The following is a 26,161-nucleotide window of genomic DNA, read 5'->3' on the forward strand; positions in this document are numbered from 1 at the left end:
GCACGCACACATCTTTTCCAGCTAGCTGTAACCGGCTAGCCAGTCTGTTGTCGAGTTGACACCCTCTCCCTTACCTTGGCAGCAGTTAAGCTGCACAGTCGACATGGCAAGAAAATATCGCAGCAATTTCCTTAAAAAAGATGAAAAACTTCCAAGTCTTTTGGAATAAGTGAGTAGCATCGACAATAACAATTTATCTGCTCGGTGAAAAACCCAAAGTAGTAGTTGCATGTTTAGTTTTAGGCACATTAGTGACGCATAGAGATTGTTAGCGAGCTAGCTAAGGAGCTAAGCGCTAAGAGAGTGGAGAGAGTAACATTTGTTCATTAGCATGTTAGCCCTCTGTGCTCATTCCGACGACAAGAGCCGTTGAGTTATGTGCCCCTCAAAACAAGAGTAAAGCACAAACCTGGTCAGTTCTTAAGAACTTTATGGTATTGAGTTGTTGTCACTGTGTCTGGTGAATATAAAGACATTTTGGGACAGTTTTGTTGCTTTGAAGTTATGGGCGCTAGCGTTACATAATCTGACTTGTTGTCTCTTAGATCTCGTTTCCTTGAACAGCGCCTCCTCGAAGGATAATTAATATCATTAAAACTGTAACGTATGAACAACTGTGACTATATTCAGAGCAATAACTGTGTGACAGTCGGTTAGCGATAGGTTTCAGGTCGTTAAGTAACTGTTTGCTGATCAAACGACGTTTACCCATAGCTAAGCTAGGAAACTAGCCACCCATAGCTTCCGATGCTAAAACTAAGCTAACGTTACCTAGAGTTAGCTAGCTATAAAAGCGTCTCGTATCACTCGTAAGATTAGTGGGTGCATAACGAAACATCGAGATGGTCACAGCAAGGATAACAAACTGTGCAACAGCGCAATTGTTGGTACAATATTATCGAGCGCTATCCCCAGACTCTAGCTTTATATCAAGTTAGAGGGACTTGTGTGGTTAGCCTATCCTATACCCTTTGTCCATAGTCATAGCGATAACCAGCTCTTTTTTTTTTTTTTTTTTTTTTTTAACTAGGCCACGCCGCAGTTGTTTTGGTCCATCTCAACCATTTGTTTCATTCGGACTTTACAAATATGTGTTGTGTCACCTCTGATTTGCCGTTACATTGTTTTGTTGGGCTTGAACAACGTAATTGACAGGAAGAGGCATATTTTCAGTGCGGTTAGTTGTTCCACGGGAAACCTGCTTTATAACCACACTGCCTAGAATGCATTTCTCAGCTGCAAATGCACTCATGCACAGTGTAGCCATGTTTTATAGTGTACTTCTACAATGTTTTGATGAAAAACTAATAACATTATGACACGTTTTATAAAAAAAAAAAAAAAACAACAACAACGAGAGTTTATGAATGCGGGAACAACTATAATTCCGTTTCTCTTTCTGCTTTACAGTATTCATCACGAGATGTGATCCACAATCCACAATGTGTGAGGACATTTAAGAACGATTGAGTTCGGAAGAAAAAAAAATTGATTCCAGTGGAATCTTTCATTATATATATATAAAATTATTATATATTTTCCACTGTGTTTAAGCTCACATACATTTATACACACCCATCCCATCAACATATAACCATGCCAGTGCAAGCACCACAATGGACAGAGTTCCTGCTGTGCCCGATCTGCACACAGACATTTGAGGAAACTGTTCGCAGGCCCATCAGCTTAGGCTGTGGACATACAGTCTGCAAGATGTGCCTGAACAAGTTGCACCGAAAGGCCTGTCCCTTTGACCAGACAGCCATCAGCACAGACATCGAGCAGTTACCTGTCAACACAGCTTTGTTGCAGCTGGTGGGAGGCCAGGTAAGAAGTTTGTTTTTGCGTGTTTGTCATAAATTGCTAAACAAATATACAGAGATCTGACTTTATACCGTCTGTGCTGAGATTTTGTTGACGCTATCTTGTGGTTAAGAATACTAGCTCATGGGTATGTTTTTGTTTTTTTTGTTTGTTTGTTTTTTCAGTAGTGAAACATTTTTAGACACCAATCCTGGTTTTAAAGGATGACGTTTTCTGTAATTACTTTGGATTGTATTCGTGTCACACATGGGTTACTACATGGTGTACATACTTTTGGGATTTCTTTCTGAGTCACCCTGCAGTCATTGAGCAATGACTTGAATTATGCTGCTTTACTGAGTGCTAGCGCATTCACTAAAGCCGTATTTCTCAGAGGGAGTGTTATACCAACAGGGTGAGGCACAGCTAATGGTGTCTGGCTTTGTTGGCCAGGTTTCTAAGTTAAGACTGCAATAATGGATAACGTCACTGCATCACTTGTAATGCTGAGATGTGTCTTCTCTAGTCATCATGACTGGTATAGCGTGTCCCTTAAACACATCTTGGTTGTATTGTGCCAATAGGTAGGGCTTCCTTAAACGTTCCCTATATATATATATATATATATATATATATATATATATTTATTTATTTATTTATATTATGTGTGTGTGTGTGTGTATATGTAATGTAAAATTTGCTTGGTGGAAAAATATAACTAACCCTACCACACGTGGTGTGCCACACACATGTATTTGGGCAGACTGAGTGATAATAATGGTGGCAGACATTATTAAGTAGCACTCAGCTTTGTTATGACCTTTCTCAGAATTGGCCTTAATGTGCTGACGTTAGCCTTTGTGAGCTTTGCTTGTGGAAGATTGCAGCAACAGATTTTGCTAACATTAACGAGAGCATCTCAGCATATTAATATTTCAATACATGCTGTTAGTATATAGTTAAGTGAAACTCTGTGGACAAATGAAAATGCCTGGTCTGGGGGTCTTTGACAATCTTCAGCTGATTACTTAAACATTCTAATACCAGTGATTAGTGAGAATCCACATAATTTGAAATTAAATGTAATATATTTTAAGTAGGGATTATTTTAATTGTTGTACAAAATGAGTTGTAACGCGTTAAATTGGCCCTCAGTCCAAATTGTTTCTTACCGTAAGAATAACCATACACAAAAATGTTGCAAAAAATGACTACCGGTACTTAAGCCACCAACATACACATCAATTTTTTTAATTAATTAATTAATTTTTTAAATATGCTTGACAGCTCACTGTCATTTATTTTTCCAAAGTTATGATTTGTTTCAGTAAGTAATGTTTGCTTTTGATACTTATTAGATGTTGGAAATTCAGGCTAGTTTAATGTATTTCATTATGCAACTTCACATTATCAGTAAGAATACATAGTTCACTTTGTCTTCCAATACACATAAAGAGGCATTTACAATTAATTTGTGCATTCAGCTTTGTTGAGCTTTTTAGCTGCTACATTACACAGTGAAATGAAAGTGATGGTGATGGCGGTTCCACTAACTCTGCTACAGCTTTGTTGGGACAAAATTGTACTGAAACCTATTCATCTGTTGCTACTGATTTTCTAAATTCCTCCCTTGCATTCTGCTTCAGGTTCCCAAGGCTCAGCCAGTTGCTTTGATAACAAGTCCAGAGGACTCACAACATTATGAGGAGGCCAGGCAGTGTGTGGAGGAGCTGGCCCTCTACCTTAAACCCCTCAGCAACACCCGAGGTACTGGACCTTGCTGGAACTATTTAGCTCTGTGGTTTGCTCTTTCTTTTGTTTAAGTGAACAGACCTGGGACCTTTCAAATATGGAGGTTGATTTTCGGTATGAAAGACCACTTAACAATTTTCTTGTTCTCAGAGGGTGGATAGATTGGGAGGTAACTGTTAATGGGTGTAGACTTCCCTTTCAAAAAATAGCATAAGAGTGTTTGCTTTCTTTGTGTTAATCTCATGCTGGATACCAAAAACTGTCTGGCAAACAAAAACTATATAGGCACTGACAGTTTGAACAGCACCAGCATATATCATAGCTCATGAAGCTGGAGGTGTCTTTGAGTGAGAATGCTCTTAATAAGACATAACTAGATTGTCGAAGTCACCCTATATATAAAAACAGCTAAATACAGTCCTACTGTGTATCATAACTGATTTAGTGCAAGTGTCATTTGTATACCTCTTGATTTTTCATTCAAAAGTGTAATACATTTTAATATTGTATAGTATTCTGTAGAGGTGGGAATCACCATACATCCCACGATACGATATTATCACAATACTTAACTCACGATACAATATTATTGCAATTTTTTAAAATATTTTGCGATATTCAGATTCTGTACATAAAGGTTAACTTTATCAATATTCATTTTATCTAATATCTCAGTCTCGCACTCAGTCTTTCTCTCATTTCAGTCAGTTTTATTGTTGACAAAGTGAACGGTTTGTATTACAGTCTAGTCCAACTTAACTGAATGCAACCATCTGGTACAATTATAGCTATTCTGAACTATGCAATTTATGAAAACTATGCAGCCCCTTCAGCAACTGAAGAATTTGAAAGTAAATTAAAACAAAATATAATTTTACATTAAATAAAAAAGTTTTAAACTTAATTAAAATAAAACATGTCTTAAATTAAAATAAGTAAACTGACATGTTTATTGCTGCCAAAAAAGGTTAAACACATTTGGACAGTGAAAGAATGTCAGGATTCTTGCTCAGAAAAAGGAGCTGATCAACATGCTCTGAAGTCAGGGCATGTTCCAGTCCACAAAAACTTTTTTTGTAACAAAATATCGATTTCTGCTGTCCCTGTATCGATACATTATTAGCAAACAAAATATCACGATACTACACAGTATCGATTTTTCCCCCCACCCCTAGTATTCTGTATTTATATGTAATGCAATACATTGCAATTGTAAAGTCACAATGCCAAGAACGAGCAGACAGTATTACCTCAGGACCAAGATTACCTATACTAATGTTTTGTCCCTACTTTTGAAATGCCTTCAAAACCTTACCTGTCTTTTACGGCAGTAATTCTAGTTCTGTTAACATATTGCATTGAGGTTTGTTAACACTTTGGACAATAAGTGTTATCAAGTTTTATGCTTGATAAACAAAAGCAATAATCAAGCAACATTTCTGTACATGTATTTAGTAATGGTTGTATTACTGTAGTTTCTTGAGTACGATATTACTATACTAGATCACTATTTTTTTTAATATATATGTATATGGAAATATCTGAATTGCATTTAAGGTGCAAGGTTTAAGTAGCAAAACAGATTATAAGCTATTAAGTCTGAAAACAAATTACAGTATTTGCACTGCTTATTGAAATATTCAATATCAATATAATGAGTTGTATCTGCAAGTTGTTTCAGTGCAGAATATTGTGCATGATGCTGCCCTCAAGATTGTTGAGTCATAAATGTATTTAAGGAGCCTCAGTGCAACGGTAACAGATGGGACATCCTGATTTCTTGGGATGGAGCAGAAATGTTCATTTAGCGTCTTGTTTGGATGTACATTGGATCAAAATTCTTGAAAAAAGGAAGAAAAAAAATTTCTTCATTCCCACTAACAGTATTTGACTTAAGTTGCATGTAAATGCATCCAGTTTGTCAATGTGTGTCACTCTGATCTTTGCTGCAGAGTGGTGCATGTTTGATGGATGAAACAAGAATGAACTAATTTCTGAGTTTTTAATGTAGTTTTTCTTTATAGTTACATTAATATACTTTGTCCAGACTGTTAGGATAGCCAAACCTTGTTTTCTGGTGACATCAAAGAGCATTGCCTTTTCAACAATGGCTGCTGGCGTCTGATAATTTAAACATTGATACTGGTACTGAACTAAAGTATCTTAGCAGTACATCTTTTATTGCATTCTTTTTTTCCTCTCCTTGCCAGGTGTAGGGCTGAGCAGCACCGCTCAGAGCATGCTGAGTCGACCCATGCAGAGGAAACTGGTTACTCTGGTCCACTGCCAGCTGGTGGAAGAAGAAGGCCGTGTTAGAGCCATGAGAGCGGCTCGCTCTCTGGGCGAGCGAACTGTCACTGAGCTCATCTTGCAGCACCAGAATCCACAGCAGCTCTCGTCCAACTTGTGGGCTGCTGTCCGTGCACGAGGATGCCAGTTTCTCGGCCCAGGTAGATAGTTTTTCTTTACCCACAAAGTGAAATTTCCCTGAAAACAGTCAATTTATTCTCAGTAAAGACTAATTTGGAATGTGATGACTACTGAGTGTTACTCATCGATTCTGTGTTTGTTTTTCCTTTCTCAGCCATGCAGGAAGAAGCCCTAAAGTTGGTCCTCCTTGCTCTTGAGGATGGCTCTGCTTTGTCAAGAAAGGTGCTGGTTCTATTTGTAGTCCAGAGGCTTGAGCCACGGTTCCCTCAGGCTTCCAAAACTAGCATAGGCCACGTTGTGCAGCTTCTCTACAGGGCCTCCTGTTTCAAGGTATTAATCTGGCTGAAAACCAGAAGAAATTTATTTTATTATTTTGATATTTTTTATAAATGTTATTTAATATTTGTTTTGCTAAATATAGGTGCAACCCTTTCTGTGCAGAATTTTCTGTTGTATGTATGTAAGAATTTCTTTCAGAAAATAAAGGTAACTAGCTCATTTTGTGGCTTTCTACTAGGTTACCAAACGTGATGAAGATTCATCCCTAATGCAGCTGAAAGAGGAGTTTCGTACTTACGAGGCTCTGCGACGGGAGCACGACTCTCAAATTGTTCAGATTGCTATGGAGGGTGGATTGCGGATTGCTCCTGACCAGTGGTCTTCTCTTTTGTATGGGGATCAGTCTCACAAGTCACACATGCAGTCTATTATAGATAAGGTGTGTACTGGAAGTAAATCTATTTCAGTTTGTCGTTTTCACATACTGTACACATTTCAAAGAATCATTTAAAAAAAAAAAGTATTAGCTCTGTTGGTCATAACATGTTCTTACATATGAAAGCTGAAGTACCAAAGCATTAACTATTTATTTTTATTTATTTTTTTGTTATGTGTATAGCTGCAGACCCCAGCATCTTTTGCTCAGAGTGTCCAGGAGCTGACAATTGCGCTGCAAAGGACTGGAGACCCAGCCAACCTCAACAGGCTGCGGCCCCATCTGGAACTTTTGGCCAACATTGATCCCAGTCCTGGTGAGAAACACACCCGCTATTGCGAGGACAAGTTGGTACATGCAGTGTCAGATGCAAATCCAAACTATGGCTCTTGTGTTTTCCCAACCCTCTCTCAGAAATCTTTGTTATTGGCCAAGTTTTGTTTTTTTCAGGAATCAAGTTAAAGTTCGGGTTACTTGAGTGATTTATTTATTTATTTATTTATTTATTACACATAAGTAGCTTAATTCTGGAGTCATAAGTCACCCATCCTCACATGCACACTCTCAACAGACAACAAATAAGCATAGTGCAAAATACTGAAAACATGCCACAGTGTGTCTTGGCTGATATGTTTCTACATGGATCAAAGTTATTTGCCCTTCCCTTTACTTATCCATATTTTTTTCTTCCCATAATTCTAGTAGAATTGATTTCATCATTCATGTCTGGGAATCTTGCCACTGAACTGTTCTGTCATTTCTTGAATGTCATTAATTCTTTGCATATTTAGGTAAAACCTGACAGTAAACTTTGACAGTGATATACCTCCTTTTATATTGAGAATGTGCTTTCTGCACCAAGAAGTCAATTGTATATTTTATTCCTTTTTGAACTACTTGGCTTTTGGTATCGCTGAGGTCACCATGCATTCCTTTTTTTGAAGCAAATAACACAATAGTAAAGTTTGTCACTGGTTATGTCTTTCTCATAGGTCTGTATTATCTATTCGGCCAGAAAGTTGCCTCTTTTTGTATATAATAAGACTTTATTCTATTGTGGAAAGCTCCACTGAACAGTTACCAAATGCATATTCAGCCCTTGGAATCAGCTACTGCAGGCTATCGCAAAGCTTGGTCATAAAGCTGGTTATTAAGCAATTGTCCAGTTACTGTTGAGCCTGTAAAAACGGAGCAACCCTGTTAAAAAAAAAATCAAATGTTGTAATAAATTGTCCTGAATTGACCTTGAATTCAAGCTGAAAGTCTACACCTCAGTAACCAAATTCCTAAAACTATGCTAACGACCAAATACTCCCATCAGTATGTTGGATTTGTCCTGTGTAGTGTGACTTCTACTATGTGGCTCAAAGCACACATCTGTCTCAGCTGATAGAGAACAGCCAATTTAAAATGTATTAATCCTTTTTTCCTGTATTATTTATTGTTTGTCTAGATGCTCCTCCTCCTACATGGGAGCAACTTGAGAAGGGGTTGGTAGCAGTGAAAACAGTGGTACATGGCCTGGTGGACTTTATCCAGAACCACAGCAAGAAAGGAGCCGATCCTCAACAGGTTAGTGTTTCTATTAAACTGCAAATAATGCTTGGAAAAAACAAAGCCAGGCTTTTAAACGGTCTAATAATGTTTCAAAGGCTTGTAGGAGATTTAGTCATGGTGGTCCAAGACATTGTTATGACACTTGATTTTTGAATTTTCCGTAATTTGTAGCAAACCCAAATTTTTCAGGATTGTAAATACAGATTTTTTTAATAAATAACTATATGAATAAATAAAAATGATTTTTGTAACGTTTCATCTTGTTGGATATAACATTTGTTTGCATCTGTTATTCGATGCAATTTTCTTAAATGGAGTTTTTACTTTTTGATCATATGCAAAAAAATCTTTTTTTAAGCCTCCTCAGCACAGCAAATACAAGACTTACATGTGCCGTGACATGAAGCAGAAGGGAGGCTGTCCTCGTGGAGCCAGCTGCACCTTTGCACACTCTCAGGAAGAACTAGAGAAGTGAGTCTTAACAACAACTTGTCAACGTAGTGTGTGTGTGTGTGTGTGTGTGTGTGTGTGTGTGTGTGTGTGTGTGTGTGTGTGTGTGTGTGTGTGTGAGAGAGAGTGCGAGAGAGAGAGGGGTTTTTTTTTGTGTGTGTGTGTGTGTGGGGGGGGGGGTAAGCTAGTTTCTGTTCCTCAATTCAGTCACTATTACCACAGTGGTTTTTATACACTCTCAATTTTTCAGAAATATATGTGTATGTTGTTGTTTTTTTTAATATCTAAAAAGAATATGATATCATAATTTTTATTATATTTTATAATACCTACCTATTTACTTATTTATTTACCTATTTTAAGGTATCGTAAGATGAACAAGCGTCTGGCAGCTCGCCTCCCTGGCTCAGGAGGACTCTTGTCAGATGATCCTCTCGATGTAGCAGTGACCCGAAAGCCTTCACCCTTGGCCAATGGGACTGGTGGACCCTCTTTGCCCACGCTTATTGCTCGTGGCACCGACCCAGTCTCATATGAACTGCCGCGTAAATCTGTTAAGATGGACGGAGGGAGTCCCAGTGCCCCAGGATCACCTCCTGATGTGTGAGTATAGTATGCAGAAGCCAGAGAGTTAGCATCTTCATCAAAGCCACGGGTTTTCTTATCCCTAGGTCACAGAATGAGGTTATTCAGTGAAATTATTTGCTCTGTTAAACAGAACAACACAAGATACATCAGATGTTGGAAAAATATTTAACAATGTGGGTTTATTCTTGTAGCCTGGACACTGTGCCCAAACATGGCATGACTCTGCCACCTCATGCCCTAGCCCACCCCAGGATTTCAGCAGATAACCTGTCAGTGGTTCCCAGAGGATCACCAGTGTACCCCCAGCAACAGCTCGCTGAGATGTACGGTGACACTCGTCCACCACCTTCTGCCTCTCAGTATGAGCCCCAACCATATTCTGCAGGTAGGCATAATGTATGCGTATGACTGAAATTGTAGCATTATTTTTATTATTATTATTTTAATTTATACTTAGAAGTAAATTGGAAGATTTTTTTTTTTTTTTTTTAAATACTGTGACATTTTGTTTTCCAGGTTACCCCTACCAGCAGCCACCACAGTATGTTCCAAGAGATTACATCCGTAACCCTCCTCCGCATAGTGAGTCAGGACCCCCTTACCCGGATCCTTACCCTGGTTATGGCCCTCCAGAACGAACCTACCCGGCCCCTCACTCTGGTCAACAATTCTCCTACCCTCATCCTTCACACTATGACAGAGGTCGCCATATGTCCTACAGTGGTCCGCCACCTCCCCCTCAGCCTTACCCATCTCAAAGGGAAGGCTTGGTCAGAATGAGTCCAGCACCTCTAGATGTGCCCCCACCATCAACAGGGCATTCCAACTCTGTTTACCACCCAGAGCCCAGTAGCCGGGATAGATATGCAGCAGATGGCTACTATCCACCAGGTGCTCAACCTATGAATATGAGGCCCTATGTGAGGGTGAGTATGTTTTTAGATATGCTTTGTGCTCATTTCTCTTGGTGTGGATATGGGGGGGAGAGAAAACTGTCAGCAGTTCAGCAGTCATTATTTGTGTGTGCATCTCATAGGGGCCATCATGTGGTGGTCCTCAAGCCAGCCTGGACTATCTGCATCGACGCCGGCAGGAGCTGTTATCCCAGCTGGAGGAAAGGAAGGTCATTTCGCCTCCACCTTTTGCTGCTTCACCCACTCTTACACATCCCTTCCCCAACGACTACCCTCCTGATGTTAGTACCCAGGAGATTTAATATACATCTGCTGTTTATGTCAGCCATTGTAATATTTAGCCTCTTATTTCAGGCTTAAAAGCCTAAAATAATCCTGAATGTAGTTGGTGAAGTAAAGCTTGAGTTAACTGTGAATATGGGTAAGTTTTAATAACTGCATGTGTTGTGTCTGCAGTATGACGAGGATAACTCCAAAGCAATTCCAAAATGCAGACTAGCCAACTATACGGGGCAATACTCTCCCTGGTCTTGTGAAACTATTGGCTCATACATTGGCACAAAAGATCCCAAACCCAAAGATGTTATGGTTCCTCCTCCTGTGGAGATGATGGTAAGCCTCAAGTGACAAACGAACTTTGTGCTGATTTCTTGGGTTTTTCATATAATAATAACCTTTCCTCTCTTTATCCTTTTCTCTCCTTTTATCAGAATGTGGATGCTAAAGGCCTGAGAGAACCGTCGTTGGAGGCCCCTCGGAAGGGCACAGAAGTAAAGGATGATGACCCCATTATTCCATTTGGTACCCTGCCCACTGTGTCGCGCTTTGGGGCCATCTCTCGCACCTCAAAGACAGGCTATCAGACCACTGGACCTGTACAGGCCATGGCCTCCACTCCCCAGAACCCAAATTCTAAACACATGGCCATGCCAGGTAAGAGCCCACATGGACCGCAGTCTTATTGCTTTACTGACACTGGTAATTAAATGCAGCATATTGTTTCTATTGCTTTGTCTAGAGCAATACACACACAAGAAGAAGAAAAAGAACTTAGCTCTTTAATTCAGTGACTCATTGAACCTCCTTGTGCAACAGCTTTTAGCAGCTACAGCATTTCCTGTAGGCCATTCCATAGCGCAAATTATCTTTGTTGAATTACTTGTGTGCTTTTGGTCACCAGGCGCTTAGACAGCAAAGAAACGCCAAACTATCAATACTCCCTAGAGCAGGGCGATTTGACTAAAAATATTTATCATGATATACATTTGAAAATTTGCGATAACGATATAACTGACGATATAATTGACACTAGACAAAATACTTTACAACTCTTCAAATTTATTAGTGCATTTCCAGTGGAAATTGGCTGACAAATCCTCAGCATAACCATGTATAATATCCACAAAACTTAAAAAGAGGTTATACACACACAATACCATATTATGTTGAAGCACCGTACATATCACTCGGCGAGGCTCCAGCCTACGGTAGCCGTAATGCTCCGACAATCCATCAAGCGGTGCGGCTTCGTAGCTTAGCAAAGTCGTACTGAAACATTTGACAGATTTTTGAGCGCTGTGTACCACATAAAATCGTTTCGAGGTCAGTAAACACAACCAGAATTCATACATAAGGCACACGGGATTATAAGGGGCACTGCCGATTTTCAGAAAAATCAAAGGATTGATTTTAAGTGTGCCGTATTTTCCAAAAAACACAGTACCGGTAATAACGACAGCCCGCTAGCATGCTCTACCGAAACTAGTGCTTTGTTGCGTATCTGACAGATGAAAGCCAAACCAGTTCCACACCACTGAAGTTGCAGCATTTTTACAAACCAATTCTGGTTCATCCGTTTCATTTAACGATCCACTTTCGCTCTTCTCATTCTGCGTCGCTGCCATGTCCATATGTAAACAAAGGCACTGCGCATGCGCGTTTTACCCATATTCTATTGCGATATTTCATTTTCCTATCGTTGCCCAACATTACACCGGTATTACCATGAACGGTATGATATAGCCCAGCCCTACTCCCTCCACCATGCATCATATGGAAATACACTAATTTTCGAGGGTGGTGTAGCTTAGTATCTATTCGTAGAACGTTTTACCAGAAGTGGCACATCCTGTTTTTTGGTTTTTTTGCTTTTTTTAAGGCAGTAGGATCTTTCCATTTCTACATTTAATCACTTTTTTCTTTTCTTTTTTCTTTTCTTTTTTTAAATCAAGTTCTAGATATTTCTGCAAGTCATTTTGCTGCATTTTGGGTACTTTTTCACTACTTTCAAGATTGCTCATTGTGCTCTTGGTGTGAGGTTTTTTTGTGTGTGTTTTTTGCAGGACACCCACTCATATGAAGAGTAGAAACAGTCCTGAATTCTTCTTCCGTTTGTAGAAAACATGCCCGTTGCAAACTGAACAGCATTTTATTTAGAAACACTTCTGTAGCCCTTCTGTAGTAATTCTTATAAAGTGCTTTGAAAGCTGTCATGCTCACGTCACAATGCACATCAAGCAATTGTTTTTAAGAAGAGCGGCCTTGTCAGATCAGCTCCGGCTATATTTATAGGAAGCATCACCTGTACAAGCATACTTCTAATCTGATTTTGTCAATTGTGATACACAAAGTAGTTTTTGAAGAAGGTTTATTCATTTATTTTTGTCCCCCCACACACAGGATTATAAGATAAGACAACTTTTATTAGTCCCAGAGATGGGAAATTCACATTGTTGGAGCTGCAAACAAGTGTAGTATTCAACACACGGGAATACTCAGAGCATAGTCATTTCACATAATTGTAGTGTTTCATAATTGCAATTGTTAAGAACATAGTTCTGTTATACAATTTACCATTTTCCCTTCAGCAGAATACACATATGGAAGCCATGGAGGATGGGGTGGAACTTCATACCCCACCCACCAGAATGCCTCCTCCTCTCAGGGACATTTTAGTGAGCGGTAAGTCCTATATTTGTTTAATCTGTTTGTTATTCTTGTGGTTGTGTTTTGTTTTTTTGTTTTTTTATATATAGTCAGTAGATCATCATGTGAATTGTGTATTTGCCAAATATCAGAAATGCCTTTGTTAAAGATTGTGAAGCAGTTATTTTTTTGCTGTTGTAGTCTACCCATGGCAGCCTCAGACAGAGAGCAGTTAAAGATTGAGCTACAGCAGGTGAACCAGCAGATCAGCCAACAGACACAGATGCACAGCATGGAGGTTTGTACAATCTGTTACTAAGGAGTATCTATAAATGTCTAGAAAGACCCATATCGTTTTGATCAATTTTTACACCACAAGAGGTGTGAGGTGCTCAATATTATTGATTTCTTGATTACCTGTTTATGGCTCGACTCTCCTTTTTAGATTAAAAATTGATGTGGCGAGAAATACAAACTGTTTACCTGGTGTCTAGTTACTATCAACATATATTCAACACTGAAATATGTGTAATGAATAAAATGAATGTCCCATTTTAAACCATTGTTTTCCTGACTATTGCTAAAGACTTCCAGATTGCACATTCACCCTCCTACTCCTTACTTCCTGTCTTTCTGCTACAGGCTGCCAGTAATTCTTTACTCCTGCAGAGGGAGGCCAGTGCATTGGCTACTCACCCTGGCCAGGGCCAGGCAGCAGTAGCCTCACAACAGCAACAACCCAAGTGGCCATCAGGGGGAGCAAGTGCAACAGCTGTCTCCAGTGAACAGCTTAGCCTGGAGCTTCACCAGGTTGAGAAAGAGATCGGCAAAAGGACCCGTGAGATGGCTATGGTAGGAGTGGTGGCAAGTTGTTGAACACTAACGAGGGATGTAACAGTTTAACCATGGATTTTGAGAGAATTTGGGATTAGTGTGGATGTGGTTAAAACGTCTTGATGGGTGGGTTTTTGGCAAATTGACATCTAGATCTTTATGAGCTGTGTGTGATGAAATATTTTATTGGGGGTTATATCCATTTCCAAACCAGGAAAACCAGGTGGTCCATGATGTTCAGCAGTACAAGATGAAACCTGCTGAGAATGGACAGCCAGAGCATAAGACTCCACTGGAAGAAATCTCCTTGGCGCTTGCGTGAGTATGAACATGCTTAAATATACTGCGTCCCCCTGAATATGAATATTTTATATTATTTCCATTCATGTCTTGTTCTGCTTTGTCTGTTTTCTCTTTTCTTCATACAGTGAGGTGTCAAATGGCTCCAGCGGTCTGCCGGAAAGTGCAGTGGGCGGGTCCATGCTGTCACTGACGAATAAAGCATCTGCATTGAGCTTATGTTCAGATCCAGGTGTCACTGGTTCAGAGATGCAGAAGAATGGTGTTGTCCATTCCTGCTCTTAGGAAGTACACATTTACACACATTCAAAAGCATGCACAGGCACACATACACCCATTCTATTTAGAAGATGAGCAGTATCTGCCGTGATGAATTTTCTTTCTTTTTGTTCTGTGAATGAGCTTTTTTTTTTTTATGACTTTCCTTGCCTGGAAACCAGGGCATATGATAACATTTCTTGTGTGTGTTGTTTTTTTTTTTGTTTGTTTGTTTTTTTGTACTGGGTTTAGATTAACAAGGCTCACAGTAGATTCAGGAAGAGAAAATGGTGGTGACGTTGACAGTGTCATTACAACTTTATTTAAAAAGTATATGCATATTCAACCTCAACGGTAAAATTATAGCAGAGTATTTGATCCTCCTGAAGAAAGAATGTTGGGTTAGTTGAACGGTTAGGTAAATAGGAGCACCTTGTAACATCGCATACACTCTGAATAAATTCTGTACGATCTGGTTTATGATTGACGATGGCAGAAATGTCACTCTTGGTACTCACCCCCCAAAATCGTAAGAAAAAAACAAAAAAAAGAGGTTGCCCAGATCTGGATGTCTGAGAAGGGAAAAGCACTTCAATATTCCACCTGGATTCAGCTGAAATGGGCATGCAGGGTGTTTTTAAAAATGCAGTGTTACACCACATGCACTTCCGCACCTGCCATGAGAAGTATGACTTTTATTTTTGCATTTTATGAACACGTGTCTGTTTCATATTTGAAAGCAGTTTATAATATATTTAATTGGAGCATTCTGTTTTAAAGATTGCATTAAGTCTTTGATAATGAGCTTTCCGTGTTTTCTATAAGGGAACCTACTAAGTGCTTCTCTTGATTAATTTTTATTTTTTGTTTTTTATGTGACCCTGATGTGATTTGGTTGCCTTTCACCAATGCTCCTGACTGTCTGCTGCATTCAGTTCAGTCAAAATTGTTGTGAGCTTGTGCATGCAGGTTACCAGACGGAGATGGTGCACTTTTTTGTATCAGGAGTCACTTGAATGACTGTGAAGTTGACCTTAAAACATCAAGGCAAATAAGGGATTTCCCTCCTCAGAGATTCTCATCTGGCCACACAAAAGGCCTCCCCATTGGGATATCTTGTCATTTGTTCTCCTAACTTCTATGAAGTTGCCTTCCCTTGTGTATGTTTTGTTAAAATTTGTCTTACTTTTTTCTTGCTTTACATTGTTACGATTTTGGGCGATGATGCTTACCCTGTGAAGGTTTTTATCCAGCTTAGTTGAAGACACACTCTCCTCTCCGTCATGAAATGGCTATAATTGGCAGTGAGTCCAGAAAGGTTGCTGTTGTAGCGTTCTTGGCTGCATTAGTACATTTGAAATCATGTTTACAGCTGAAGAAAGCAGTGTTATTTACTGAGGAGTGGCTGGAAACCTTCAGGAACGGCTGTGCTTCGATCAGATTAATAAATTCATTCACCTCGCATTGAGTGTATTTGAGTGTCTTTGCTGACTGGTGCAATATACAGCTCACTTCGTCACATTTTTTTTTTTTTTTTTTGTTCACAACCTGCTGTCATCATCACCATCATTAGAACCATTATTGCTCTTTCTCCATCATATAAATTGTTTACTGCTGATGCTCAATAGAGAGCTCGTTGCCTTTTTGTAAACAGTTAGCATGATTGGCAAAAGTTTTACTGCTCTGCTGACAACGGGTGAGTTCTTGTTCTTGAACGGTTAAAGCATGGAGGAGACTCCGTGGGTCGAGTTGTTTTAGTTTAACATAAAACCTTTTCTTTCACATGAGGAATGCTGAGAAACTGGCACATTGTTGACACCGGATGAGTCAACTATTTTAAGGCACAAATGTTTTTGTGCTGTGCAACATCCTCATCTTGGCTGTTCAATGGGTATCTTTTCCAGTTTGTCAGCACCACGACAGCAAAAGTTGTGGATTTTCTTTCTTTCTTTTTTTTTTTTTAAAAAGTTTTCCAACCACACTTAAAGCCTCTGGCTGCTCCTTGCTACATTTATTGTTTAGGTACACAGCTCACTTATACATATGAGTATGTATCCATACATTAATATACTAAAGCACTATTAACGTGCCACCTCTTATCCTACTCGCTCAGCATTTATATTAAATGATCTCTACTTAGAATCAGCAAAATGTTTTTGTTTTTTGTTTTTTTAAAATTTGTTTTCGGTCCACTGGTTGCCAACACAGACTTTATCCTTTCCCAGACGAAGGACTTCTGTGTGAATTGATGTGTGTTCACTTAAATCTTTTGTGTTCAAACAAAGATTAGACTATGCTTCCGAAGAAGACAAAATTCATAACTTTTGGAAAATTTATGGAAATGTTTTGTGTGTGTGCTAGATTGTATTGTAGATGTATCCTGGATAAGTTGTTTATTGTTGTTCTCCCCCTTCATTGTGCTGTACCGAGTGATAGAGTTGAGGTGTTAGGAAAGTTTTGGGGTTTAGCCCACCATTGCCCCCAAGAGAATTAGCAAGAAGTCTTTGATGAAAGGTTAGCCTCAAGTCTTCATCTAGCGCGCTCTTTTTTTCTTTTTTTTAGGAGTTAATTAACACTGAATTGGCATGATGGACTCAGACCTTGGTCCCACCACCCAAAAAATGCAATGATACAATAATCTAAATCTGTCAAGATTTGATTAGCTTTTTTGTTTGTTTGTTTTTAAAGAATGTTGACTTGGCTTTTTGTAGATTTTCTTTTTTTTCTTGGCATTAGTTGAGTGAATTTATTGACATGCAAGTCTTAGTCAACACCTGACCTGATGTGTGCAGCTTTATGAGCACTTGGTGACATTCACATTTTGTTTTTGTGTCTGTCTGTGCGTGTGTGTGTGTGTGTGTGTGTTTTCTAATTTTTATTTGGGGGTTTTTTGGCGGGGGGGGGGGGGGGAGTTTTTTGTTTTTGTTTGTTTGTTTGTTTTTTACAACTATTCGCAAGAAATAGGGCCATCAGCTTAATTTAAAAAAAAAAACAACAACAACAGGGAACTGAGTTAATCGGTAATTGGCTAAAGATTTAATGGTGTTAATTCAGTATTTTGTTTCTAACAGAAGTTGATGAAATTTCCCACAGTGCTGATCCTGCCAAACGGGTCACTGCAGGTCTGAATGAGCCGAAATGACTTTAGCTTTGCAAAAACTGGCATACCGTGATATATGGGGTGTTTTATACAGCGAATAGCAAAGACGTTAATTTCAATATTCGGTGTGTTTTTTGTTTCTGAGTGGAACCGCTGCCTATACCCCATATTTGCATAACCAGTTAAACCCCTCCTCTACCACCCTTGACCACTGAACTCTGTTACTGCTGTTTGAGGCTCACATTTTATTCCCGGACTTTCTGGGGAAATTCGCAAATGGCTTTTTTATATAATTACTCCCGTGTAAAATATCTCTTAAATTAAGGTACAGGTTTGATTTCAGCAAGAAAAATTTTTTTTATATGTATATTATACTCCATTAAGGAATGTCTAGAATTATCTTCCTCCAATGTGGATGTAGCCATTATTACGCCATTTTATGACTTTGTAAGAGAATTCACTGTGTGAAAATTGGTTTGCATTTTTGTATAATACAATCTGCTTTTTTTTTTTCTTTTCTTTTTTTGATATGAGAGGGAGGTCAAACTGGAAGTTTGAAGAGGAAAACAAGAACCTGTGAAATTGAGAAAACAAAATGTAACTTATGTACAACAGTGATTCTAAGCTGAGGGAGAAAGAATAAATGATATTGCTAACTCAATGATTTTGTCATTGTTTTATTTTGTGAAATGGTTCAGTATTTTTCAAGATGTGAATGCTGGGAGTGGACTCATAGGTGTGGTCTTCAGCACAGATTCCTCGTGGTAGCCATGTCTGTTCAACCTGTATACTGTGGTCTTGAGCAGTGTTTTCTGAAGATCTTTGAGATTTGTTCTTTGGAAGTTGTCTGCTTCTTTTTTCCCCATATCATTTTCAGTCCAGTCCTTGTATGTGATCTTTGTACCTGAAAGGAATTGTTTTGTTTTTGGGGGGGGTTGAGCCACACTGAGGCCACATCATCATTCAAGCATTGAAAACGTGCCTGCTTCAAGAGATGAAACTGTGTTGTGACTACATGTAAGCCAACCTGGCAGAGAACCAATTTTAAACATTTAGGCTCTTTGTTGCCAGCCGCCTGGTAGAAAAACACATTTTGTTTTCTTTCCTTTGGCATTTTTTTGTAGATTAAACTAAAGGTAACAGTATGACAAACATAAAATAGTATTTTTGGATTAGCAACATGACTCCCAAAGAACTGTTAGTTGAAAGCTTGGGTTCTTTTTGCATGGTGTGCAGTGTGTCCTTAAGAAATTTGAGGATACTGGACATGTGAAGCACAAAAGAAGATCATTAACATCATGTCTTTTAAAAAGACAGACCTGAGAGATATCTGGCCTTAATGTTAATTAAAGCTTCATCAAAAATGGTCTCAGTAGGAAGGGACACGGGGAGAAAAGACTGAGGTATGCCAAATTACACAAGAACTAGACTGAAAATCAGTGGTGACAGGTCTTGAGTCATTAATCCAAATTTGAAATATTTGGTTTAAATACTCATGTACAGATGATGTCAGAAGAGAGGTGCAACACTGTATGTGTATACCCATCTGTAAAACACAGTGGAGGCTCTGTGATGCCTGGGTCTTCATTTCAGCCATGTCAAAATTGATGGAATTATGAGTACAGATAAATGCTGTCAGATTTTGATCCACAGTGCAACACCATTTGGAAAGCATCTGATTGGCAGCAGCTTCGGTTTTTTTTTTTTTTTAAATATCACAATGATACCAAACACACTTATCAATCATGGGTTGGACTGAACTTCAACATTAGTGATGTAGTGTGAGATCACTTTGACAGAAAATGGACAAAAAGTAGCCAACATCCAAAGAAGAGCTTTGAATGTCCTGAATTTAATTTAATTCTGTTCAGTTTATTTATATAGCACCAACAGACTGGGATAGCTCAGTGGGTAGAGTGGTCGGGGGTTCAAATTCACTGAACGACAACCCTGAGGTACCCCTGAGCAAGGTACCGTCCCTATATCCTTCCTGGGCGCTAGATTGGTGGCTGCCCACTGCTTCACTGAGTAAATGGGTTAAATGTAGAGAGGAATTTCCCCACAGAAATCAATAAAGCATACATTATTATTATTATAAACACAGCAACAGTTGCTTCATTGTGTTTTGTATGGTATATAAGACTACACAGAAAACAGGAGAACAAAAAAAAACAAAAAACAGATGACCTATGAGCAGGGACCTTGGTGACAGTGGGATGGAAAAACTCCATTTTAACAGGAAGAAACCTCTTGCCGAACCAAGCTCAGGGGGAACAGCGACTAGTTTGGGATGAGGTGATGAAGATAGGACAAAAATGCGCTGTGAAAGATCCACAGATTAACAATAATAAAGAGTGTTCAGGCTGTGCTGAGGAATAAAGGTGGACATGAGAATCCACCTCATACTAAATTATGTAAAATATCAAAATTGAATTTAACGTGATAACATGATAAGGTTTAGTGAAGTTGAACGTTACCAGAGCCAGTGTAGCCAGCAAATTATTTGCTAAACCCTGATAGCTTGTGTTATATAAAGTTACAGTTACAGCTGACTTTCATGCCTCCCAAACCTGGTTAAGCTTTGGGGCCGTTTTGTTTTTCTTTTGTCTCATGACTTACTTGTAAATGATACATGTTGCTTAAGGTATTTTGATAATCACGTACAGATTTTACAGGTGAAGTAAACTAAAGATTTCATTTGCGGAATAAGAGAAGAGGACTAATAAAAGGTCACAGCCTTGAGTTTACATAGTTGTTTTATATACTGCAACCATGGATACGATACCAAGGTCCTCTCGTCTTAGAAACCACTTGATCCCTCCCCTTAATTTGAATGTGAAAAAAAATAATTTGTAGATTTTATTCAAGATCAAGTCAAGCTCACAATCACAACCACATTTCTGGAAAGGCAAAGATACCATTATCTGCGTTTACAACACCTTTCTTACCACACACACACACACACACACATATATATATATATAAAACACCCAGCACGCCCCTGCGGGCGGTTTATCCTTCAAGCTCGGGTCCTCTACCAGAGGCCTGGGAGCTTGAGGGTCCTGCGCAGTATCTTAGCTGTTCCCAGGACTGCGCTCTTCTGGACAGAGATCTCCGATGTTATTCCTGGGATCTGCTGGAGCCACTCGCCTAGCTTGGGAGTCACCGCACCTAGTGCTCCGATTACCACGGGGACCACCGTTACCTTCACCCTCCACATCCTCTCGAGCTCTTCTCTGAGTCCTTGGTATTTCTCCAGCTTCTCGTGTTCCATATATATATATATATATATATATATAACAAAAAAAATCAACATTTCTATAAAGTAAGGCACTTGGAATGGTTTTGTCCTTCGTGTGTGTTTGTCTACACATTATCTGAAGATGTAGCTCAATAAACTTTGACATTACAGTCAAGTCTATTTCCAGGAAAACTGCCAGAAAGAAAAATAATTAACCAAGAACATATTCAAATCAATTCCTCACTCAGCCATCACCAGTTCATGGACAAACATACCCTCCATCTTCCCACTTATTCCACATTTGTTGGATCCCAAGTAACATGTCTTCCATCATGCAAGCTTCCTAAAGCAGCCATGTCCTCGTCCTCCAGCTGGAATCCAAACACCTGTTTGTGTGTGTGAGAGAGAGGACGATAAGATACGGTGGCCCCTAGAGACAAAGCATGTACAAACTCCAAAACACGTACAAATTCCAAATAGCACGCACAAACTGCAAAACACGTACAAAATCCAAAACACATGCAAACTCCTAAACACGTACAAACTCCAAAACACGTACAAACTGCAAAACATGTACAAAATCCAAAACACTTAGAAAACACGTGCAAACTCCAAAACACACGCAAACTCCAAATCACAACGGAAGTGCTCCAGGACGCTAGGGGCAGTGTTGAGCTCGATTTGCAAAATAAACGGCAAGTTTGTTGCAAACACATGGGCTGTATGGGACGGTCTAGTCTCGGTCGTGCTTCCCAGGTTGCCTAGCAACCATGATACTAACCGCTGGAAACGTGTCATACAACTTTGTTTGACAGAAATGAAGGAGAACATATTTTGTTCATTTGTTTGTTTGTTTGTTTCTACAAGAGCTTTGTGTGATTTGATAAGTATCTGAGGCTGAGACCACAGGACTGTAAAACATGATTTTTGGGCTTCATTTCTGTACTGAACAGTCATTTAAGATTCGTTAGTAAATAACAATTAGCTAATGTTGTTCATGAGACTAAAGTCATATCACTTTAGTAGTGTAAATATAATATGGCCAATATTATAGTTATTATATTAATCATTATTAGCTATTACAGCAGTGAACACGAACTCTGTGTCAAATACTGAGCTTCAGTACAGTTTCAAGTTGCAGTTATTTATATGTCTTATCACCTTAAATCTTCACTCAAGACAAGTATCTTTGACAGTGCACATATAGGTGTATCATATATAAGAGACAAATGTTGTTCCTTCCCAGTCCCAGTGCACTTGTTAGCATGTTTTTGTTCGTGCAACTGGTCCGTTGGGTTATTGTCTCCCCAGAAACATTTCTGTTGTGTCTTGTGTGCTTTTGCAGCGTTTTTCTTTTTGCAGCGTTTTTCTTTTTGCAGCATTTTTCTTTTTGCAAGTGGTTTTCTTTTTGCAAGTGTTTTTCTTTTTGCAGCATTTTTCTTTTTGCAGCGCTTTTCTTTTTGCAGGTGTTTTTCTTTTTGCAGCATTTTTCTTTTTGCAAGTGTTTTCTGAAGTTGCAGTCCGTTTGGCCTCTCAGGGCCACCGTAATAAGAAGAGGAAAAGGATCATATGAAAAACGAAAATGCCTGTGGCATTAAAAGTGAGATTGGCTTCTCTCAGTTGTGATGATAAACTGCAGAAGTTATCTGTCTTCTGACTGGAAAGATGGACACATTATGCCATTATTTAAACTATTTAACTTGTCAAGATCTCTTTACATTTACTAAACCTCAGTTAAGCCAGATGCATAAGTTTATTATGATGACCTCTAGTGGAAGCTACCAAACAAGGCACATCATTGTGTAGAAGTCTTGAGCCACCTCCTTTTTAAAAAAATCTGTATATTTTCTTAGAAAAATGTTAATAATTCCATACATTTTCAATTTGTAATTCATCACTAAATCCATCAGTTTTAACAAGATGAAGAAGAAGAACACAACTGACTGAAATGCAGGTGCAAACAATGACAGAGCCTCCACCGTGTTTTTAAGATGGCTGTACACAATCAGTGTCATACCTCTCTCCTGACCTTTGCATAAACTGACAATTATTTGAACCAAAACTTTCAGATTTGGATTCATCACTCCATTCATTGCTACTGATTTTAAGTCCAGTTCTTGTGTAATGTGGCATACCACTTGTTTTCCTCCCTTAAGAATGACTTCTTAACAGCCAGCCTTCCACTGAGACCATTTCTGACGAAGCTTTAGTGAACAGTAGATGAACCAGATGCATCTCTCAGGTTCTGTCAGGTCTTTGCTTTTTTCCTGTTTCTTAAGATACTTTTCTTCTGCTGCAGAAGAACTTCTTTTGTCCTCCATTTGTCGTGTTTCCTTAAAATTTTTAGGACACAGTGCGGCAAGTTTTCCACTAATAGCTCTTTCTGAATCACCCTGTTGTAGTACAATTTTTACATCTGTCAACTGTGTTTGGTGTTTTCCATAGATTAGACTAAAGAAATTGGAACAGACAGGCTGCTAGTAACAAAGTGTGTAAAGATATAATTTAAAATTGGTTCTTCACCAAGTTTTCTCTGTATTTCAATGTGTAGAGACAGCACTGATTCACCCCTCGAGTTTGCTGCCTTTTTTGTGCTTGAATGATTTATTCCTCTGAAAATGGTCAGGTACAAGGACTGGACTAAAAATGGGTGTAAAAAGAGCCAGTGCCCAAAAGAAAACTCTGATACCAACTTTAGAAAGCTGGCTCCTTAAAGGCAAAATATAAAGAAATTAAGGGTGGTTCAAGACCTTTGCACGGTGTAACTGGGTTTAGATGAAGACATGATTTTGACTGTCTTGTCAAACTTAGGCTACAGCTAAGCTTTATTTGAAAAAATGTTCGATCACAACATGAACTTTTATTTTGGTTTTTCATTTTGTAGACTTTTTTAAAGGGTTCAAGAAAGTATGGAATGATCTTTAAACTCACTTCACAGTTTTCTTGTATCCTCTTCTTTTTGGTCGATTTTGGTATTGTCACAACTCCGTTCTTAGAAACACAAAATTGAAAATATTCAAGAATATTTAGAATTTCAGTAGACACAATATTTTCACACCAGGGATGGAAATCATGTGATGAGCGTGACAACCTGAATACTCCAGCGGATGCAGATCTGAGCTGGCGTGCGTCTGTGCTTTTCCGCTATCTGGAGAACAGTGGGATTGTTGAAGACTTGACCCTTGGCCAGAGGACTATACCCTTCAAACACAATTCCCTCCTGACGACAGTACTGAATCAGGTGATTTGGCTGCTGGAAAGGATGGTACTCAACCTGATCAGTTAAAACAGCATATAAAACAATAAAGTCAATGAGCTGAAGGAAGTTTTATGGCATAAAGAAAGTCAACCTGAGTATCTTTGCACAGATTCTAGCTTAAATAAATGCTAAATGGATAAAACTACCTGGTTAACATGTGGTATCACAGTACAGTCTTCTTTCAGCTGTTCCAGGTGGTGGACCAGAAAATTGCTGACCCCAATAGCACGGCACACACCTATATTAGCAAACAGAGATATGTATGCTTTGTGAAATAAACTCTTTTACTACTATTAAGTGATATGTATTATCATCACTACTTCAGTGATTATCCAGCTGTAAAACTGAAGCTAGTCTTTTAATTAAATTATGAACATAATTCCCAAGGATAAAATTAATATAGTATAAATAAATAATTGCATTGTATGGTAATTCTGATAATCTCTCTAAGTTAATACCATGCATTTAGCATTTATAAATATAAATATAAATGCAAATATAAATACAGGCCATTTACCTTCCTTATAAAGTTCTTCCAAAGCTCTCCAGGTCTCAGCTCTCATCTCCCTGTTGGAACCACCAGGTGTCTTTGACTCTGGCCAGTGCATCAGGTACAGATCTTTAAAAACAACAGGGGTTAGAGGTCATGATGTAACAAAAGACAGCAAACTGCATTCGGTGTGGTGAACATGGATTAATTCAACTACATCACGAGCCATCACAGGTTTATTCAAGACGTTTGTCCTGCAGTGACATCCCAGAAAACTGTTTAGCTGTTAACTGTTTTTAACTTTATCAATCAGACGGCATACCAAAATACTCGACCCCCATTTCCAAGCAGGAGTCCAGACAGGCCTTTTTTGCAGCTGTATATCCGTAGTCGCCGGGCCACAGTTTATTCGTGAGCCACAGATCACTTCGTGGAAGCCCACTTTCTCTGACAGCTTTGCCCAATTCGGCCTCGCAGCCATAACGCTTTGCTGTGTCAATGTGGCAGATGCCACATTCAGTGAGGGCATACATAACTGCATCGTGGGAGTAACCACCATTATGTGATGTGCCTGGCAAAGAGAAAAACACACAACATTTATACATTAAAAAAAACCCCAATGGTAATTATTATAATATAGACTTTATATTTCCCACAGTGGGGAAATTCACGTGTTACAGCAGCACTAGAAGACATTTTAATGATAGTGTTATGTAGTTTAATTCAAACTTGACGGCGTATTAGCGCTGACATAAATATACAGTGTATTCATAAAAGGTATAAATACATACAAAATATTCACATATCCTGGATTAAAGGATACTGAAAAACCCGTTTGTGTACGCAACTATTTATTAGTAGTATCAACTGTATTGGAGGAATTAGACCAAACGTTTGCCTGTGGATAAACTGACGAACAGTAACACTACATATTTTTTTCTTGAATTAAAACTTGATAGGTGTCAGTTTTACTTGTGGATTTACTTCCCTATTGCATTACTTAAAAGTTTTTAAGCCAACCGATTCAGTTAACAATCACTGTGTCCTAGGATTGCATAATGCTTCATTCAGGTTTGTGCTAGCTGATTTAAAAACAGTGACTGCCAGAGTAAAACACACCCAAACCAAGCACGGGGATCTGCAGACCATTGGAAAGTGGTACTGTAGGACAGTTCAGGACCGACGCCAACGGCATGTTCACTTCACCAGAGCTGAGCAATCTGGAAAAACGTTTTTGTTTTGTTGTTAACTTTTCTTGCTTTAACGAGGAAAGTCATTCCTCGTTAACATATGTTATTCTCCAAAAAAGAATACTATTAATACACTCTTTTTTCATTAACAGTGCATTAGATTAACTTACCTTTGTTGTAACCACTAGGTAGACTGGTTTTGAAAATTTTTCATTTAGTTGATTCTCCCTTTCTCTCTCGACCAACTATTATTAACATATTTGTAGAGGCGAAGATATGCCCCTGAATTAAAAATCAAGCCGCTGAACAAACATGGCGACAGTTCATTAGAAAGTCGGAATACGCGAGTGAAAAT

The 26,161-nt window shown here is 38.8% G+C and overlaps 2 protein-coding genes across 7 annotated transcripts; one reads left to right on the forward strand and one right to left on the reverse strand.

The window, feature by feature from the left end:
• Positions 1–9: 9 nt before the first annotated feature.
• Positions 10–18,287, forward strand: rc3h1b (ring finger and CCCH-type domains 1b). 5 transcript variants are annotated; one of them, XM_026148762.2, is made up of 20 exons: positions 10–169; positions 1,411–1,827; positions 3,450–3,570; positions 5,766–6,005; positions 6,140–6,315; positions 6,503–6,703; positions 6,884–7,016; positions 8,154–8,272; positions 8,616–8,728; positions 9,071–9,310; positions 9,487–9,680; positions 9,812–10,221; positions 10,332–10,490; positions 10,666–10,821; positions 10,920–11,142; positions 13,077–13,170; positions 13,336–13,432; positions 13,777–13,986; positions 14,183–14,286; positions 14,397–18,287. In XM_026148762.2, exons 2-20 carry the CDS (start codon positions 1,597–1,599, stop codon positions 14,551–14,553), a joined length of 3,378 nt encoding a protein of 1,125 aa, XP_026004547.1. In that variant the 5' UTR covers positions 10–169; positions 1,411–1,596; the 3' UTR covers positions 14,554–18,287. The 5 variants fall into 5 exon arrangements, 4 of the variants coding, with proteins under 4 accessions (XP_026004547.1, XP_026004549.1, XP_080148725.1 ...); XM_026148764.2 differs by having other exon boundaries at positions 13,080–13,170; XM_080292599.1 differs by having other exon boundaries at positions 10,332–10,418.
• On the reverse strand, positions 18,062–26,118 carry LOC113010012 (putative oxidoreductase ZK1290.5). 2 transcript variants are annotated; one of them, XM_026148773.2, is made up of 9 exons: positions 25,977–26,118; positions 25,736–25,836; positions 24,939–25,187; positions 24,644–24,745; positions 24,273–24,364; positions 23,959–24,141; positions 23,799–23,858; positions 21,143–21,253; positions 18,062–21,059 (listed from the first exon to the last, which is right to left on the reverse strand). In XM_026148773.2, the coding sequence occupies exons 2-8, from the start codon at positions 25,809–25,811 to the stop codon at positions 21,158–21,160; spliced, it is 858 nt and encodes a 285-aa protein (XP_026004558.1). In that variant the 5' UTR covers positions 25,812–25,836; positions 25,977–26,118; the 3' UTR covers positions 18,062–21,059; positions 21,143–21,157. The 2 variants fall into 2 exon arrangements, with proteins under 2 accessions (XP_026004558.1, XP_026004557.1); XM_026148772.2 differs by having other exon boundaries at positions 18,062–21,253; positions 25,977–26,116.
• Between the last annotated feature and the right edge of the window lie 43 nt (positions 26,119–26,161).

The sequence above is a fragment of the Astatotilapia calliptera genome, chromosome 18, assembly GCF_964374335.1.
Source record: "Astatotilapia calliptera chromosome 18, fAstCal68.1, whole genome shotgun sequence".
NCBI lineage: Eukaryota > Metazoa > Chordata > Actinopteri > Cichliformes > Cichlidae > Astatotilapia > Astatotilapia calliptera.

Bases quoted from the DNA above. Each gene is read 5' to 3' on its own strand.
- LOC113010012 (XM_026148773.2), bottom strand. From the start codon at position 25,811: ATGCCGTTGGCGTCGGTCCTGAACTGTCCTACAGTACCACTTTCCAAT. The intron at 24,746-24,938 runs GTATGCCGTCTG...TTGTTTTTAAAG, and splicing joins AATGGGGGTCGAGTATTTTG to ATCTGTACCTGATGCACTGG. The intron at 24,365-24,643 runs GTAAATGGCCTG...TTGCTAATATAG, and splicing joins GGAAGAACTTTATAAGGAAG to GTGTGTGCCGTGCTATTGGG.
- rc3h1b (XM_026148762.2), top strand. From the start codon at position 1,597: ATGCCAGTGCAAGCACCACAATGGACAGAGTTCCTGCTGTGCCCGATC. The intron at 8,729-9,070 runs GTGAGTCTTAAC...ACCTATTTTAAG, and splicing joins TCTCAGGAAGAACTAGAGAA to GTATCGTAAGATGAACAAGC. The intron at 13,171-13,335 runs GTAAGTCCTATA...TTGCTGTTGTAG, and splicing joins CAGGGACATTTTAGTGAGCG to TCTACCCATGGCAGCCTCAG.